Source organism: Rhinoraja longicauda, chromosome 11, assembly GCF_053455715.1.
Source record: "Rhinoraja longicauda isolate Sanriku21f chromosome 11, sRhiLon1.1, whole genome shotgun sequence".
In the NCBI taxonomy this organism is placed as follows: domain Eukaryota; kingdom Metazoa; phylum Chordata; class Chondrichthyes; order Rajiformes; family Arhynchobatidae; genus Rhinoraja; species Rhinoraja longicauda.
The window spans coordinates 54,289,350-54,308,968 of NC_135963.1; the positions used below are offsets into that span (position 1 = coordinate 54,289,350).

The 19,619-nt window shown below is 47.0% G+C and overlaps 1 protein-coding gene across 1 annotated transcript; it reads right to left on the minus strand.

Moving 5' to 3' along the window:
- Positions 1–7,834: 7,834 nt before the first annotated feature.
- On the minus strand, positions 7,835–12,572 carry LOC144598149 (regulator of G-protein signaling 5-like). Its single transcript, XM_078408041.1, has 5 exons — positions 12,343–12,572; positions 11,697–11,807; positions 11,511–11,572; positions 10,561–10,727; positions 7,835–9,412 (listed from the first exon to the last, which is right to left on the minus strand). The coding sequence occupies exons 1-5, from the start codon at positions 12,459–12,461 to the stop codon at positions 9,227–9,229; spliced, it is 645 nt and encodes a 214-aa protein (XP_078264167.1). The 5' UTR covers positions 12,462–12,572; the 3' UTR covers positions 7,835–9,226.
- Between the last annotated feature and the right edge of the window lie 7,047 nt (positions 12,573–19,619).

Sequence of the window (19,619 nt, forward strand, 5' to 3'; positions counted from 1 at the left end):
CCTAAACCCACTAGGGACAATTTTTACATTTGCCCAGCCAATTAACCTACAAACCTGTACGTCTTTGGAGTGTGGGAGGAAACCGAAGATCTTGGAGAAAACCCACGCAGGTCACGGGGAGAACGTACAAACTCCGTACAGACGGCGCCCGTAGTCAGGATCGAACCTGAGTCTCCGGCGCTGCATTCGCTGTAAGGCAGCAACTCTACCGCTGCACCACCGTGATGTGTTTGTGGAATCCATTGCATGAAGTGGAGATTGCAGAGATCGAGAAAGCACTGTTCGACATTTTTGATGCTTCAAGCCAGTGTAAGACGTGAAATCTATCACGGAGGGGTTGCACTCCGAGCACTGTGAATCATGACTAATAGGGATAACACAATGCCACAGAGGGCGTGGGCAGAGGAAGAGTGGGAACAGGGCAGAGAAATGGAATGTAGGTGCCAAGAGCCAATTTTCTCAATGTGTCCCACCCTATATCATCGCAGGGATATGCATTATGTGCAGGTAGACAACAGTTGGTCGTGGCTTCATGTTCGGCACGGACACTGTGGGCCGAAGGGCCTGTTTCTGTGTCGCACTGTTCTATGATCTAAAAGTGCCAAAGCTGCCTTAATCATTGGGTCTCAGTTGACCTCAGGCTAAATACAGACTATGTATGACTCAAGATAAGTTGACAGAGATGACTCAAGGTAAGACAGCGTGGGCTAATTTTGGTGAGTCTGCAGGAATTTAAAGGGGACCTGGGTAGCATGTTTATTATTTAGAGGGTAGTGGGTGTGTCGTTTAGTTTAGAGATACAGCGCAGAAACAGGCCTTTCGGCCCACCAGGTCCGCACCCACCAGCGATCCACTGCACATTAACACTATCCTACACACACTAGGGACAATTTACACTTTACCAATCCAATTAACCTACCAACCTGTACATCTTTGGGGTGTGGGAGGAAGCCGAAGTTCTCCGGGGAAACCCACGCTGTCACGGGGAGAACGTACAAACTCCGTACAGACGGCGCCCGCAGTCGGGATGGAACCCGGGTCTCCAGCGCTGCAAGGCAGCAACACCACCGCTGCGCCACCGTGCCGTCCCATGTGCCAGAGGACGTGGCAGAGGCAGGTGCATTTATGATATTTAAAGGCGTTTAGATAGGTGCAGATTTAAAGACATGCACAGGTACAGGTTTATACGTTAATTGGCTTTGTAAATTGTAAAGAAATTGTCGCTAGTGCCTAGGATAGTGCTAGGGTGATCACTGGTCAGCCTCTTCTCAGTGGGCCGAAGGGCCTGTTTCCACGCTGTATCTCTTAAGATGAAAGTCTAAAGGTACATGAACAGGAAAAGTTAAGAGGGCGAAACAAGGAACTGCAGATGCTGGTTTACCATAAAAAGACACAAAGTGCTGGAGTAACAGTGGACTGCAGAGGAATCCTGACCCAAAATGTGACCTATCCATGTTTTACACTTTAGACTTTACTTTAGACTTTAGAGATACAACGTGGAAACATGCTTGGTCGGCCCAGCAAGTCTGCACCGACCAGCGATCACCCTGTACACCAGCACCATCCTACACACGAGGGGCAATTTACACTCGACAGAAACCAATTAATCTAGAAACCTGCACGTCTTTGGAGTGTGGGAGGAAACCGGGAGCACCCGGAGAAAACCCGGGCGGTCACGCGGAGAACATACAAACTCCGTACAGGCAGCACCCGCAGTCAGGATCGAACCCGGGTCTCCGGCGCTGTAAGGCAGCAACTCAACCGCTGCGCCACCGCGCCGCACTGTTCTCCAGAGTAGCTGCCTGACCCGCTGAGATACTCAAGCGCTTTGTGTCGTTTTAAGGTCGGGAGGGATACGGGCCAAATGTGGGTAAATGGGGTGAGCGGGGAAAGTCAACTGGACGAGTTGCACTGTTTCTGGTTTATATAACCTGCATATAAAATACAGGGCAGGTAAAATACACATTGCATAAGGGGTTAGTGGTGTTTTAATGGTGCTTAGTCACTATTGACATTGAGTCAATTGTTCAGCGTTGGCACACTCCATTACTACGAGGGCTTGACTAAGGAATGGCTGAAGGTAGATGCTTTCCCCATTCCAGTGGCATTGCCCTATGTCATCGTTAGAGCCAACCCCTTTTTCCATTGTGCAACAGGTGGCCATGAATGAGCCGACTTGGCTCGGCATTCGGTGCATCACCATGGTTACCGTGTTCTCAAATCCATAATCTCTGGAATGAAAAGCTTTAGACAGTGACGAAGGGAAGTAGAAAAATGATTTGATCGTGAGTCACATGAATCACAAATGTTCCCAACTTTACCTTTGGAACGCATGGAGCTAACCGACAGTACATGATTACAATCAAGCTGCCCACAGTGTACAGATACAGCATAAAGGCTCTGAACTACAACCTCCATACAGGCTCAGAACTATATATACTTGGGGACATTATTTTTGCACTATTATTGTTTATTTCTCTGTCTGTTTATTTATCCGTCTGTTTCTGAGGCCAATTCATTGGCTATATTTAAGAGGGATTTAGATGTGGCCCTTGTGGCTAAAGGGATCAAGGGGTATGGAGAGAAGGCAGGTACGGGATACTGAGTTGGATGATCAGCCATGATCATATTGAATGGCGGTGCAGGCTCGAAGGGCCGAATGGCCTACTCCTGCACCAATTTTCTATGTTTCTATGTTTCTATGCTTATACATACTGAACCATTTTGTTGTTGTTTATTGTGGGTTTTTACAGATTATGTTTGCATATCTGTCGTGCTGTTTTAGTTTAGTGATACAGCGTGGAAACAGGCCCTTCGGCCCACTGAGTTCGCACTGTCCATCGATCCCCACACACTCACTAGCTCCAGCCAACGCACTTGGGACAATTTACAATTTTGCCGAAGCCATTTAACCCGCAAGCCCATACGTCTGTGCATGTGTGGGAGGATACTGGAGCACCTGGAGAAAACCCACGTGGTCACGGGGAGAAGGTTCAAACTCCATACAGACTGAATCCAGGTCTCTGGCGCTGTGAGGCAGCAACTCTACCGCTGCACCACCGTGCCACCTGTTCAGAAACTCACTCTGTTTTTTTTAATGCACTGTTCAGATAGATCATCTCACTTCATTACACATTAAATTTCACCTTCCATGTGTCATGCCCATTTCTCCTGCAATGTGTTACATTTCACTTCCTTCCTGAGTCAACCACAAATCCTCAAGTTATGCCAAATGCTTATATATTAAAAAAATTGAATTGGCACCTTGGTAAGCCACTTCCGTTGGGCCTGAAAAACAACCATTTGCCACAGCTCGCTGGTCTTTGACTTCCCACCCTGCCACTGCCCCTGTGAATCTCAGTGAGTTCCCTTGGATTTAGTTACCTTTCAGCTGTGGTTAGCTGGCTGGCGAGGGCAGGTAAAATTTGTCTCTGCCTCACTCTCTCTCTCCACCTCTCTTACTCATGTATCCGGCCAGTCTGAGCCCCAACACACGTCATTGTTCTGAGATAGAAGGCAGCAACGAGAAAGTTTTGAAAGAAAAACAAACAAAGTTTTGCTTGATTTAGTTTAGATCATAAGTGATAGGAGCAGAATTAGGCCATTTGGCCCATCGTGTCTACTCCGCCATTCAATCATGGTTGATCTATACCTCCCTCCTAACCCCATTCTCCTGCCCTCCCCAAAACCCCTGGCAGTTTAGAGCTGGATCGTGGAAACTGACCCTTTGGCCCACCGAGTCCGCGTCGACCATCGATCACCCGTTCTCTTTTATTCCATGTTATCCCACTTTCTTGTCCACTCCCTACACAAGGGGGGGCAATTAACAGAGGCCGATCAACCTACTAACATGCACGTTTTTGTGATGCGGGAGGAAACCGGAGCATCCGGAGGAAACCCACGCGGTCAGAAGCATCGCAAAGCCTCACAGGTAGTGAAGTGCGTCAAATGTGCAGTCACTGTGGTAAAAGGAAGCCAGATTGCATCTTTTGCACACAGAGGCTCCTTGATTGTCATCACAGAAACCACTTGAATGGACTAAGCATGTGTTAACTTTGCAAGTTTGGACACAAGACCCTAATGACCTCCAGGTTCAGGGACAGCTTCTTCCCAATGATCACATGGTATTGAACACCACGAACTATAAATAAACTCCAAACTATGAATTGTCTTGCTTGCCCTGGGGACTTGTGGCTTTGTTTTGCTTTAGCATAATATTGTTTTTTTAATTTATTGAACTTGGAGCAGCACAGTGGTGCAGTGGTAGAGTTGCTGCCTTACGGTTCCAGGGACCCGGGTTCGATCCTGACTACGGGTGCTGTCTGTACGGAGTTTGTACTTACGCAATTTTGTCTGATGATTTTATACACCTCTATAAGATCACCCCTCATCCTCCTGCGTTCCAAGGAATAGAGTCCGAGCCTCCTCAGCATCTCCCTACAGCTCAGATCCTTGAGTCCTGACATCCTCCGTAAATCTTCCCTGCACCCTTTCCACCTTGACAACATCTTTCCTATAACATGATGCCCAGAACTGAACATCTATATACTAAAACTCTCATTTGTTATCTTATTTGTGACTGAACTTCAGCCAAAATGGTACACGATAGCACGACAATTTTAGGCCCACCTTACTCACCATTCTCACTTTAGTGATAATGCAAGTAGTTTTATTGAAATCGGTGTTATATTTTTTAAGTTATTCACATTTTTAAGTTTAAAAGGAGGGGAGGGGGAGGGGAGGAGGGAGTGAGGGGGGAAGGGGGGAGTGGGGGAGAAGGGAGAGGGGGGGGGGGTTGAGGAGAGAGGGGGGAGGACAGGGTGTTGCACCAATGCAGGAGAGGTTTGGGCCCAATGGGTCCACTTGGTCTAGTAATACTCTAAATGTGCCAGTTAAGTAGAAACAAAGAACTACAGATATTGGTTTATATCTAAGGTAGACACAAAGCGCTGGGTTAACTCAGCAGGTCAGGCAGCATCTCTGGAGAGAAAGGATGGGTGATGTTTCGGGACCCTTCGATGCGCCCTTTCCAGCTTAACGACGTTGGTGTTGAAGTTCGATGGAATACTTTATTGTCACTAGATTCTGGAGTAGTTCCTGAGGATTGGAGGGTAGCTAATGTAACCCCACTTTTTAAAAAGGGAGGGAGAGAGAAAACGGGGAATTATAGACCAGTTAGCCTAACATCGGTAGTGGGGAAAATGCTAGAGTCAGTTATTAAAGATGTGATAGCATCACATTTGGAAAGTGGTGAAATCATCGGACAAAGTCAGCATGGATTTATGAAAGGTAAATCATGTCTGACGAATCTTATAGAATTTTTTGAGGATGTAACTAGTAGAGTGGATAAGGGAGAACCAGTGGATGTGTTATATCTGGACTTTCAGAAGGCCTTCGACAAGGTCCCATATAGGAGATTGGTGTACATACTTAAAGCACACGGTATTGGGGGTTCAGTGTTGAGGTGGATAGAGAATTGGTTGGCAGACAGGAAGCAAAGAGTAGGAATAAACGGGTCCTTTTCGGAATGGCAGGCAGTGACTAGTGGGGTACCGCAAGGCTCAGTGCTGGGACCCCAGTTATTTACAGCGTATATTAATGATTTGGACGAGGGAATTGAATGCAACATCTCTAAGTTTGCGGATGACACGAAGCTGGGTGGCAGTGTTAGTTGCAAGGAGGATGCTAGGAGGCTGCAGAGTGACTTGGATAGATTAGGCGAGTGGGCAAATGCATGGCAGATGCAATATAATGAGGATAAATGTGAGGTTATCCACTTTGGCGGCAAGAACAGGAAAGCAGAATATTACCTGAATGGTGGCAAATTAGGAAAAGGGGAGATGCAACGTGACCTGGGTGTCATGGTGCACCAGTCGTTGAAAGCAAGCGTGCAGGTGCAGCAGGCAGTGAAGAAAGCGAATGGTATGTTAGCATTCATAGCAAGAGGATTTGAGTATAGGAGCAGGGAGGTTCTGCTGCAGTTGTACAGGGCCTTGGTGAGACTGCACCTGGAGTATTGTGTACAGTTTTGATCTCCTAATCTGAGGAAAGACATTCTTGCCTTAGAGGGAGTACAGAGAAGATTCACCAGATTGATCCCTGGGATGGCAGGACTTTCATATGAAGAAAGACTGGATAGACTAGGCTTATACTCGCTGGAATTTAGAAGACTGAGGGGGGATCTTATAGAAACATATAAAATTCTTAAGGGGTTGGAGAGGCTAGATGCGGGAAGGTGACTCCCCGATGTTGGGGAAGTCCAGAACCAGGGGTCACAGCTTAAGGATAAGGGGGAAGTCTTTTAGGACCGAGATGAGAAAACATTTCTTCACACAGAGAGTGGTGAGTCTGTGGAATTCTCTGCCACAGAAGATAGTTGAGGCCAGTTCATTGGCTATATTTAAGAGGGAGTTAGATGTGGCCCTTGTGGCTAAAGGGATCAGGGGGTATGGAGAGAAGGCAGGTACAAGTTACTGAGCTGGATGATCAGCCATGATCATATTGAATGGCGGTGCAGGCTCGAAGGGCCGAATGGCCTACTCCTGCACCTATTTTCTATGTTTCTATGTCACATCTGACAAGTCAGTGAAATTCTTTGCTTGCAAAGGCAGGGAATTCCACAGATTCACAACTCTCTGACTGAAAAAGTTTTTCCTCATCTCAGTTCTAAATGGCCTACCCCTTATTCTTAAACTGTGGCCCCTTGTTCTGGACTCCCCCAACATTGGGAACACAAGGTTAGGATCGAACCCGGGTCTCGTGCGCTGTGAGGCACCAATTCCACCACTGTGCTGCCCTCCAGCACTTTGCGTTACGTAGAAACATAGAAAATTGGTGCAGGAGGAGGCCATTTGGCCCTTCGAGCCAGCACTGCCATTCATCGTGATCATGGCTGATCATCCACAATCACCTGCTACCTTTGCGTTACCTTCTAAAGTTCGGTTGAACATATTTATCAAAGTTTAGTTTGTTGTCTGCTTCACTTGCTTGAGTTAAAGTCTAGTCCCACCTCGATTTGCACCCATTGTCCCCTTTCCTCTGTCCCTTTCCACCTATATTTCTCCCACTGGCGTCACAATTCGCACCTCTTCTATCCTTAACTCCTCATCTTACACTTTTTAATTTTTTTATCTCTAGCCTTTGTTCAGCCATCTGCTCATCCCCCCCCCAACCCCCCCACCCCTCACCCCCCCCCCCCACCCCTCACCCCCCCCCCCCACCCCTCACCCCCCCCAATCCCCCTCATCTATAATTGCAGAATCAAGGAACAGCAGATGCCAGTTTGCAAAAATAGTGCTGGAGTAACTCAACAGGCCAGGCAGCATCCCCGGTGAACAAGGACAGGTGATGCTTTGTGTCGGGACATTTCATTCAGAAGGAGTGTCCCAACCCAAGACATCACCTTTCTGTGTTCTTTAGGAATGCTGCTTGATCTGCTGAGTTACTCCAGCACTTTGTGTCTTGCTTTCCACCCAACACTTGCCAGTCTTTGTCCCGACCCCACCTCCCTTCCGGCTTTCTCCCACCTGGTACAATCAGTCTGAAGAAGGGTCCCGATCCGAATCGCCACCTATCTCCATAAAGATGCTGCCTGACCTGCTGACTTACTCCAGCACTTTGTGACTTGTTTTTGGTAAACCAGCATCTGCACTTCCTTGCATCAACATTAAAATGTAAGCAACTGTGTCACATTGTTCCCATGTCCCAAGCTTAGCGAGGGATTAAGATTACTGTTTGGTACTTGCTTAGTATATAGAAATGTAAAAGAAAACTGGTACAACATTTGAACTGGATTCGAATGACTTTATTTATAAAACTTCAATCAAAATTGCACAATCATTGAATCATCACAGATTTGAGTTGATTGGAAAATAGATGCTCTATTATCTGCACCATCTTGGTCTACAAAAATCATACCTCTGAATATATATATTTAATTTTTTCAGCCCTTTTTAAAACTCTTGGCTTGATTTTGTACGTTCTCCCCGTGACCTGCGTGGGTTTTCTCCGAGATCTTCGGTTTCCTCCCACACTCCAAAGACGTACAGGTATGTAGGTTAATTGGCTGGGTAAATGTAAAAATTGTCCCTAGTGGGTGTAGGATAGTGTTAATGTACGGGGATCACTGGGCGGCACGGACTTGGAGGGCCGAAAAGGCCTGTTTCCGGCTGTAGATATATGATATGATATGATATGATTCAGTGTCAAGAGTTGATGTCTATAAGGCAGAACATGTTGCTTTTTGTGGGGAAGCACAAAGAACATGGTTTGAAGTACTCGATCTGATGGCTCATTGTTCAAAGTTCACCGCTTCAGTGAACTACAATGACTGAAGCCTTTTCCAAGCTCCTTCCATCAGCTTGGACCATCTCCAACACAATGACGCATTGGGCCAAGCAAAAGCAAACTCCAGCAGTACAAAGAATTCAGACCTTAAGCAGTCTGCTGCTTTGCATTTGACAGGATTAACAGTGAGAACTTGGAGCGGACTCTCTTTCCCCATAGTATTTTACATTGACAGTGAAGAACTGAAAGAACAGGGACTTGGGTGGCTGTTTTAAGTCAGACAACCCAACTCGACAGGCAGGAGCACTAATTCCAATGTTATTGGAGATGTAGATTTTGCCTCTAACCGCTCGATAAATACATCGCAAGATTGAGAAATGACACACACATATACATAATTACATAGATCCTGAGCACCGATGAATGCACGGCATTGTCATTGTGTTAACACACTTTTTCAGTCCAGGTACAGCCCAAATACAACATGCACCTTCCTCCTCCCCCATCTTCTCCCTCCTTTCTCCCCGGCTTGCTTCTTACGGGGCAGGCAGGGCAGGGCAGGGCAGAGCAGACCTGTGGACTTCCAGACTTCCACCGCTCCTTCCGTTGTCCGGGATCTTCTGCCTCCAGATGGATTACTTGGCTCTGGTTGGTGGCAACATGGTGAGTCTCACCCATTGCCAAGAGCTCCGAGCCTTCTGCCCACCAGAGTACATGACCACTTTTCACTCTCCACCTTTTGACAAGGCTTCATTGAACCTCCCTTGGTACTTTCTGTGTCCTGGTGGTGGGCTCTCTCTCGTTCTCCATCTCCCACCAGCTGCCAGCTTCCAGCATCCTCTCCCTCCATTCTGACCTCGTCCTTTAAACACAGCCAAGAAAACGAACCGCATCTCGACAAGAGATCACCTTCTGGTTTGCTTTAGATGAACAACCGCACTCATGTTTGGTGATGATCTTGGGTGTTGTTGAGTATGTTCTGGTAGAGATCAGACTGAAGAAACCTTGCGTAGCAGTTATTCTCCATCAAGGCATAGACCTTCTTCTGTGCAGCTTCGAAGCAGGTGCAGCTTGGATGTTGAAGGTTTTGGGTGATATTGTCTTTGGTGTAGTAATCCAAATTTAACTGGTTTTGGAAAAAAAAGTGAACAGCAGCATTAGTAATTGGCCCATTTCACATTTAGGAACAGTTTCTTCCTGGCACGGTGGCACAGCTGCGGCCTTACAGGGCCAGAGACTCAGGTTCGATCCTGACTATGGGTGCTTGTCTATGTGGAGTTTGTACGTTCTCCCCATGACCTCCGTGGGGCTCCCACACTCCAAAGACGTACAGGGTCGTAGGTTAATTAGCTTGGTGTAAATTGTAAATTGTCCCTCGTGTGTGTAGGATAGTCTAAGTGCGTGGGGAATCGCTGGTCGGCGCGGACACGGTGGGCCGAAGGGCTGCATCTCTAAACTAAACTAAAGCTGTTATAAGGCAAGTGAACCATCCTATTACCAACTAGAGAGCGGCCCTGGCCTACCATCTACCTCACTGGAGACCCTCGTTAACCAGACTAGCTTTAATCAGACTTTACTTGCATTAAATGTTATTCACTTTATCCTGTAACAGTACACCTTGGACTGTAACCATGTATAGTTTTGTTGCTGACTGGATAGCATGCAGCAAAAAAAAACTTTTCGCTGGCCCTCGGTGCACTCAACAGTAATAGGACTAAAACTAAACATAAGCTCGTAAGTTCAAGGAGCAGAATTAGGCCGTTCGGCCCATCAGGTCTACCCCACCATTCAATGATAGCTGATCTATCCTTTCCTCTCAACCCCATTCTCCTGCCTTCTCCCCATAACCTCCGACACTCAAACTGATCAAGAGTCTGTCACTCTCCGTCTTAAAAATATCCACTGGCTTGGCTTCCACTGCCGTCTGTGGCAATGAATTCCACAGATTCGCCAGCCTCGGACTAAATAAATTCCTCCGCAGCTCCCTTGTGAGTAGGTGAAGGACATGTTACCAAGTACAGCAAATATTTCCGTGCTATGACTGCAGATAACTAAGGGTTAATGTGATGCCTTAGTTCTCTCCGCTGGTGTGGTGGCTACACATGTCCAATGGAATTAGGGAGTTGCCCAGATTGTATTCCTCAGAGATATTTATGCAACACGTTGAACCACTATTATTACGCAATTTGTATCATGGTTAAAATTGAGTGCCGACTGGTTTTTCAACAAGTTAAACCCTGTTGAAAGATAGGAAGAAGCAAGCCAAACAATTACCTCTTTGGGGGACATTGGTTCAACAAAATCAGAGAAGATCTTCTTCGCTTTGGAGGCTCGTTTGGCGGGCGAATTGATCTTCTTGTAGTCCTCACAAGCTAGCCAGAAGTCGATGTTCTCATCATTGTACTCTGATTTCAGAAAATTTTTGAAGGCAATCAGGCCGTCTGTGGAAGAATAACATGAAAGCAAGGTGTTACTGGCTGAAATATCTTCCCCCCATTGTCAAAGCCACTACAATAAAATATCTTAAAAGGCCGTGTACAGTTCTAAAACCTGCAATGCTATGGGTTTGGTAATCGCAGAGCAGATTACTGTGGCACTTGGTGAGATGCAATGTGCATGTGTTGTGAGGAACTGGTAAACATTACTCAACATGTTCATCAGATTAATATCACGCTCCTTAACACGATCAGAAGTCGAATTAATCTCTTTCATGCCAAATATTGCCCTCTTAAAGGAATCTATTCTGCACCCTCCCAGAGATCTTTTTGACATCTGTCATGAAAGCTAAGCAGAAAATGGATGCAAGATAAAGATTAAATATAGGGATTTTTCATGACCAATTGTTCCATGGCTTATCTTAATATTTACTGGGCAAAATATCAGAAGTCTCGCCTTAAGACATTAGTGCATCATTTGTCAGTTTTGTTGACATTTTCAATTCTGTTATCTTTAAAGCAGTCTGCATACCCATCAGGCAATGAGATCAAATTAAAATCCAGCATTTAAGATGCTTTGATCTTTTTGCATCAGTGCTGGTAACATAATGGGAATTAAGGAGGTTGCAATCCTTCCTTAAAATCATTCAGGGTATTTTCTCCGAGCACAGAATTTTGAAGAGGGCCTTTCCCGTACAGAGTTAAATTAGGAATTCAAAACTGCTGGTGGCATTTTGGAGAAGAAAGCCCAGAGGATGTTTCTACCAAAGGGTTATATAAGATGCTTACATTTGTGGCTCAGAAGGTCATCCAGAGATTCAGCCCATTTCAATGCTTCCTCGCGGGTGGGACTGTGGGGGGGAAAAAAAAGATAAATAAGATGAATATTTGGATGTTATTGCTTTCGATGTTACAAATGCACATCTCAAAATATCTTTCTGGGGCTCCAAGCCGCAGGTAGAAGCAACGACTTACTTCAGAAGGAGCTTTGATCCTCTTCGTTTGACCTTCACGAGTTGAGACGGTTCAGTGGTTGCCTTTGGGTGCCGGAGGAGATGAGTGCATCGATTCTTCAACCCCTTAATGCTGCAAAAACAAGTGGAGATGCAGGCATGAGGGACGGAAAAGGGGAGGAAGCATTGAAAGCATTTAACACTGCACTGGAATGGAGATAGCAATGTTGCTGACTGCTAGTTACTGCAGCATTAACTCGAAGAGCAGTGCAAAGCAATGCTATCCTATTATTCCTGCTCCCCACTTTACCGCCCTGCTCCCTGCAATCAGCCTCAAGCAATGCACAGATCCCAGCAATTATCCTTTCAAGTTGTCTCATTTACCTGCAGCAACTTGTGGCAAAAACGTTAAACTATTCTGACCGCGCTGAAATACTTCTGCGGGAGTCAGAATAGCTTTTGCGAGGCTTTTAGGGAAATTACCCCTGAGGAAGGGGTCAATAGACAATTACTGCAATACTGCAATACTACAATAGATAATCCCCCCCCTGACCCGAAGTGCCACCCCAGAGATGCTGCCTGACCCGCTGCGTTACTCCAACACTCTGTGACTGCTCTCCCAAAACCTTCACGCTTTTCAACGGTTAGCATCATCATTTACAACTTACAAGCTCTGCTTGTTCATGTTGGCTGGCATCCCGTCTTGTTTGTGCCGGTATTCTCTCTGGCTCACAGAATGTCTTCGCTGGGGTAGAATCAGTGAACTTTGCACGTTGCTGTTCTCCATCGCAAAGCAGCTACTGCTGGAGTTCCACAGTTTGTATATATATATATATATCTATATATATATATGTATCCAGTGGCTATCTCCCTGCTCAGGTCGTATAGTCTCTGCTCTTTGTCCCCACTCTGCCACTTTATATACAGTACACTCACACAGACACACACCCATTTTTGCTAGTGGGCGTGGATTCGTTGCAACTGGTGTGAAGGATGATTTAGTGTTTGGAACAACAAATTGGAGCAGATTGCAAGATCCTGGGCAGGGAGTGCTGTGCTGACGCATGTACTGCTTCAGCACCCAGCTCAACCTGCCCTGGGGGCGAATCGAGACAAGGCTTGCATTAATGGCAACGTGTTCCAAGGACACAACCCATACATTTTTGGCTCATTGAGAGAAAGCGAACAGTGTGTCAACAAACAGGCACAGGAAATGAGGTTAATAATAATAATAATGCAGAAAGGACTCGAAATGATTCAGAACTTGACCTGTCTTGTGTCAAGTCCCTACCTGATTGACGTGATCGCTCTGCTGACTGGTCACCCACTTGGGGACATTCACGCCCCAGGTCTTTGAATGTTCCCTGCGCCCTTTCTGCCAATCGAGGACATAATTGCAAAAAGCAAGAGGTGTTTACCTGAAGCTGTTTAAAAGAGAACAGAACTTGCCCTTGCAGCCGTCCTCCAGGTGTACTTTTACATGTTTGAGGACGGGTTTAGTTTATTGTCACGTACAGTGAAAACATTTTTTGTTGCACGCTAGCTATCCAGTCACAGGACAGACCATACATGATTACAATCGAGTCGTCCCCAGTGTACAGATACAGGGTAAAGGGAATAACCTAAATAATGCCTCCTGCAAGTCTGAGGATGGGCCTCGACCTGAAACGTCTCCCATTCCTTCTCTCCAGAGATGCTGCCTGACCTGCTGAGTTACTCCAGCATTTTGTGTCTACCTTCGATTTTAAACGGCATCTGCAGTTTTTTTCCCTCCACGTAAAGCCAGTAATGTCTCATCATATATAGTCCGAGGGTCTCCAATGAGGTAGCTAGCGGTTCAGGACCACTCTCTGGTTGTCAGCAGGATGGTTCAGTTGCCAGCTAACAGCTATATTCAACTTATATTCAAGTTTTTGTTAAGAGGGACCCAGCTTGGGAGGCTGTCGAGAAGAAAGAGGGACTCTCGACTCGGGAGGGGAGGGCGAGGAGGGAAATGGACCATCGGGACTATATTGAATAGACAATAGACAATAGGTGCAGGAGGAGGCCATTCAGCCCTTCGAGCCAGCACCGCCATTCAATGTGATCATGGCTGATCAGTCTCAATCAGTACCCCGTTCCTGCCTTCTCCCCATACCCCCTGAAGGGTCTCGACCCGAAACGTCACCCATTCCTTCTCTCCTGAGATGCTGCCTGACCTGCTGAGTTACTCCAGCATTTTGTGAATAAATACCGCTATCCTTAAGAGCTCTATCCAGCTCTCTCTCTTGAATGCATTCAGAGAATTGGCCTCCACTGCCTTCTGAGGCAGAGAATTCCACAGATTCACAACTCTCTGACTGAAAAAGTTTTTCCTCATCTCTTACTTTCGTAACTTTCTAGGGGTCTAATGTGTGGTGACTCTGCAAATGTGTGTATTGCATGCATGTGAGAATAAAGTATCAATCAATCAATCAACTGATGAAAACATTAAAAACAGCAGGCAATAGCTTCATTTTGCCTGCATTTTAGATTATACCCCCCTCCCCTGAATTAATTACAGGGAGGAGGAGTCACTCATTCAATACAATCTCTTTCTGAAGAGAGTTTGAAATTCTCTGCAGCACAGCAGCTAGATCTACTGCCTCACAGCACCAGACCCAGGTTCGATCCTGACTATGGGTGTTGTCTGTTCAGGTTTGTAGGTTGCTTGGCTTGGTATAAATGCATAAATGCATAAATGTAAATATTGTCCCTGCTGTGTACAGAGCAGTGGTAATGCGCAGGGATCGCCGGTCGGTGCGGACTCGATGGGCCGAAGGGACTGTTTCCGTGCTGTATCTCTAAAACTAAAAGCTTCGGAGGTGAAGTCGATGGACATATTCAAGGCAGGAAAGACACATGGAGCTGGAGCAACTCAGCGCAACAGGCAGCATCTCTGGAGAGAGGGAATGGGTGAAGCTTCAGGTCGAGACCCTTCTTCAGACGCTGTTAGAATTACGGAGGGGTGAAGGGTATGTGGGTTCATTAGGCTGCATCTAGTAGATAGAGTGGCAAAGAAGGCGTACGTATGCTTGCCTTCATCGGAGGGGGCACTGAGTGTAAGAGTCAGGAACATGTTCTTCAGTTGCAGCTTTATAAAACTTTGGCCACTTGTGGAAAATTGCGTGCAGTTCTGGATATAAAGGCTTTGGACAGGGGGGCAGAAGAGGTTCACCAGAATGATGCCTGGATTAGAGGGTACTAGACGACCCCTGGACCCGTTGGGTTCCCGTTGTGACGCCAGCGATCTCAAAATGGCGATCTCATCTTGTATATATATATATATATATATGTATGTTCCCGAAAAACAGTCAAAACAGTACATGATTGTGCAACCATTTGAACAAAACTTGCTGTTGCACACCGCAGGTGAATGGTGAGTAAGGATCCCCTAAAATGTTTGCGCTATCGTGTACCGTTTTGGCCGTATTTCGGGAACATACATATATACAAGATGAGACTTTATGTCTAGTTAGATTAGCTATATGGGAGAGGTCGGACAAACATGGATTGAGGTAGAGAAGGAGGTTGAGAAGGGACCTGAGAGAAGTATAAAAATTGATGAGAGGCATCGATAGTGCCGATAATCAGAACCTTTTTTCCCAGGGTGCAAAAATCAAGTACTGTACTAAAGGGTTTAGCGTGAAAGTAAGAAGGGGTAAAACTTAAAGGGAATTTCAGAGGACGTTTTCTTTTACACAGAGGGTGGTGGGTGCCGGGAACGCGCTGCTGGGGGTGGCGGTGGAGCAGATATAACAGTGCCATTTAAGAGGCTTTTGGGCAGGCACATGGATGTGCTGGGAATGGAGGGATATGGATCGCGAGGAGATTAGTTTACCTTGACATTATGATCGGCACAGACATAGTGGGCCAAAAGGCCTGTTCCTGTGCTGTACTGTTCTAGGTTCCCGGGGGGGGGGGGGGGGGGGAGGAGGTGGGGAGGCGTATGGAAGGGAAGAGAGGAAGAATGCCTCAGGCACTGTCTGTGTGGAGTTTGCACGCTCTCCCTATAACCACATGGGTTTCCTCCCACATCCCAAGGACGTGCAGGTTTGTATGTTAATTGACTTCTGTAAGTTATCAGTAGAGTGTGGGGAGTGGACGGGAAAGCGGGATAAGTGGAACTAGTGTGATGGGTGGTCGATGGTCGGCATGGACTCGGTGGGCCGAATGGCCTGTTTCCATGCTGTATCTCGAAACTAAACTAACCTAAACTAGACTAAACCAACCCTCCCTCCCTTCTACTTTCAGTCTGAAGATTGGTCTCCCATCCTTTTTCCCCAGAGATGCTGCCTGACCCGCTGAGTTACTCCAGCACTTTGTGTCAAACTAATCATCATATCATATCATATCATATATATACAGCCGGAAACAGGCCTTTTCGGCCCACCAAGTCCGTGCTGCCCAGCGATCCCCGTACATTAACACTATCCTACGCCCACTAGGGACAATTTTTACATTTACCCAGCCAATTATCCTACATACCTGTACGTCTTTGGAGTAATTAAAACTAAATCAAAGAGTAGACTTTGCCCAACAACCTCGACAGTGTTGCCACAACAGGTTAGCTGGTCCCTTATCTCACTGTGAGTCTGCAAGAATGTACAGTACATTGCATCTCTGGATTTCCACACTTCCTATATCGTGACAGGCATGACACTTCAATTCTTCTGCCGTGCCCTGGCCACAACAAGTGTGATCAAACAGGCAGCATCGTGCTCACGTTGGAGGAAGTATAAAGGTGTATTTCTGTGTGGGAGGCAGGCAGAACCGTGGCGACCACTGTTGCTTCACTTGCAAAAGCTGCATGTCAACCTTGCAGAGTGCCATTAGGTGGCAGGTGTTAGAAGCGCAACCGGCAGTGTGGGTGTGGGTGTGGGTGTGGGTGTGTGGGCGTGTGTGCATGTTTGTGAGCACTTATTTGTGTTTGTGTGCGTCTGGCTCCGTGTGGGCGTGCGCTTGCTTTGTTTATGTGGGACAGGCATGTGTCTACGTCAGCATGTTTGTGTGGTATGTGTGTGTGTGTGTGCCTGTCTAGGAGTGCGTGCATGTCTGCATGTATGTGTGTTTGTGTGGGATGTGTGTATTTGTTGTTTAGTGTGTGTATGTCTGCATGCTTGCGTTTGTGTGGTGCGTGCTTGTACATGTATGTGTGTTGGTTTGGGATGTGTGTGTCAGTCTGTGTGTGTGTATGTGTCTGCATGTATGTGGTATGTGTGTGTGTGTCTGTCTGAGAGTGTGTGTGTCTGTGTGTGTGCACTTGTGTGTGTCTGCGTGTGTGTCCATTTGTGTGTGTCTGCATGTGTGTGTCCATTTGTGTGTGTGCATGCTTGTGTGTGTGTGTGTGTGTGTGCGTGAGAGTGAACACGTGTTTAGTTTGGAGACACAAGGAGGTGCAAAATGCTGCAATCTTGAGCAAATTGCAAACCACGGGAGGAACCTCAGCAGGTCAGGCAGCATCTGTGGAGGGAATGGACATGTGCCATTTTGGTCAGATGATTGCAGGAGGGGGAAGAAAGCTGGACAAGAGAGGTGCCTGGCAAGTGATAGGTGGGTACAGGTGAGTGAGGGCTGTCTGAATGGCAGATGGGTGGAGTAAGTGAGAAAGGCCAGAGATGATAAGGAGACAAAAGAGTGTCAGACAAGAGGAGTGAAGTTATAAAGCTGGATGGATATGGGTGGAAGGTGGTGTGAGTGTGGGAGATGATAGGAACATGAGGCGGGAGAGTGGAAACGGGTGCACACTGTTCAGTTTAGATTTGAGGTACAGCATTGAAACCGGCCCTTCGGCCCACCGGGTCCACACCGACCGTCGATCACCTGTCCACACTAGTTCTGTGTTATCCCACTTTCTCATCCACTCCCTACACACGAGGGGGCAATTTACAGAGGGCCAATTAACCCACAAACCCCCACCTCTTTGGGATGTGGGAGGAAACCGGAGCACCCGGAGGAAACCCACGCTGCGGTCAATGGGGAGAACGTGCAAACTCCACACTCCGAGGTCAGGACGGAACACGGGTCTCTGGCGCCGCGAGGCAGCGGCTCGACCAGCACTGTGGTGTACACGCTAATTCTCTTCAGCAGACCGAGTCCCTGATACTCTGGGATCTTTCCCTGCCGAGATCGTGTCATTCCGCCCTGCGGTTCGACCATCACTCAACATTAAAATAATTCACGAGCAGTCTTCATGTGAATTGGGGTGGCACCGCGGCACAATGATGAGATTTTAATTCTCTTGTATCAGTGTGAGAAGTATAAGGTCAAAAGTGGTAGGAGCAGAATTAGGCCATTCGGCCCATCAAGTCTATAGACAATAGACAATAGACAATAGGTGCAGGAGGAGGCCATTCGGCCCTTCAAGCCAGCACCGCCATTCAATGTGATCATGGCTGATCATTCTCAATCAGTACCCCGTTCCTGCCTTCTCCCCATACCCCCTGACTCCGCTATCCTTAAGAGCTCTATCTAGCTCTGTCTTGAATGCATTCAGAGAATTGGCCTCCACTGCCTTCTGAGGCAGAGAATTCCACAGATTCACAACTCTCTGACTGAAAAAGTTTTTCCTCATCTCAGTTCTAAATGGCCTACCCTTTATTCTTAAACTGTGGCCCCTGGTTCTGGTCTCCCCCAACATTGGGAACATGTTTCCTGCCTCCAACGTGTCCAACCCCTTAATAATCTTATACGTTTCAATAAGATCTCATCCTTCTAAATTCCAGTGTATACAAGCCTAGTCGCTCCAGTCTTTCAACATACGACAGTCCCGCCATTCCGGGAATTAACCTAGTAAACCGACGCTGCACGCCCTCAATAGCAAGAATATCCTTCCTCAAATTTGGAGACCAAAACTGCACACAGTACTCCAGGTGCGGTCTCACTAGGGCTGATCCCCCTCTCCATCCAAACCCCATTCTCTTGCCTTCTCCCCGTAACCCCTGAAGCACAGATGTTTTTGCCCAGGAACCCGTTCTGTTTGATCTTTTTTCTCCAGTGTTAAATGGAGAGATGTAATTTTTTCACCGAGGTTGAATTGTCTGAAATGATCTTAAACCTCCATTTCCTATGATTAAACTCAGTGAGTTGAGGCTTTCGATGTTGATGCAATAGGTACCGTGATTGTTCATTTGAATTTTAATATTTTACTTGCTTGTGCGTTCCTGGCTACGTCTGAACTCACGGGGTCAAGAGTGTTAAAATGTCATACGTACCAACAATGGAACAATGAAATTCTTACTGACAGCAGCGTAATAGCCCTGTAAGTGTAGTACTTATAAATAATTGAAAATAAACCAAAACAAATTTGATTCATGAACCCAATACAATCGGAAAAAAAGCATAAAGTCCTGAGTGCAACCAAAGACAGTCCAATATTCATTGTTTATAAGGTCATAAGTAATAGGAGCAGAATTAGGCCATTCAGCCCATCATTCTACTCCGCCATTCAATCATGGCTGATCTATCTCTCCCTCCTAACCCCATTCTCCTGCCTTCTCCCCACAACCACTGACACCCGTACTAATCAAGAATCTATCTCTGTTTTAAAAATATCCACTGACTCGGCCTCCACAGGCTACTGTGGTAAAGAATTGCACTGTGCTTTAGTTAGTACTGGACCAAGTGGACCCGTTGGGCCCAAACCTCTCCTGCATTGGTGCAGCACCCTCTCCTACCCCCCTCTCCCTCCCCTCTCCCCCCCACCCCCCTCTCCCCCTCCCCCTTCCCCTCCCCTCCCCGATCCCTCCCTCCCCCTCCCTCCCCCCTCTCCCCCCCGCTTCCCCTCCCTCCCTTCCACCCCTTCCCCTCCCCCTTCCCCTCCCCCACTCCATCCCCCTCAAACCCCCTTATTCTCCTCCCCCCCTCCCTCCACCCCCCTCCCTCCCTCCTCCCCCCTCCCTCCCCCCTCTCCCCCTCCTGCTTCCCC

Coding starts and splice junctions, on each gene's coding strand:
- LOC144598149 (XM_078408041.1), bottom strand. CDS start 12,461: ATGGAGAACAGCAACGTGCAAAGTTCACTGATTCTACCCCAGCGAAGA. Junction 11,808..12,342: donor AACATGAACAAGCAGAGCTT/GTAAGTTGTAAA, acceptor TTGTTTTTGCAG/CATTAAGGGGTTGAAGAATC. Junction 10,728..11,510: donor TGACCTTCTGAGCCACAAAT/GTAAGCATCTTA, acceptor ATTCTTCCACAG/ACGGCCTGATTGCCTTCAAA.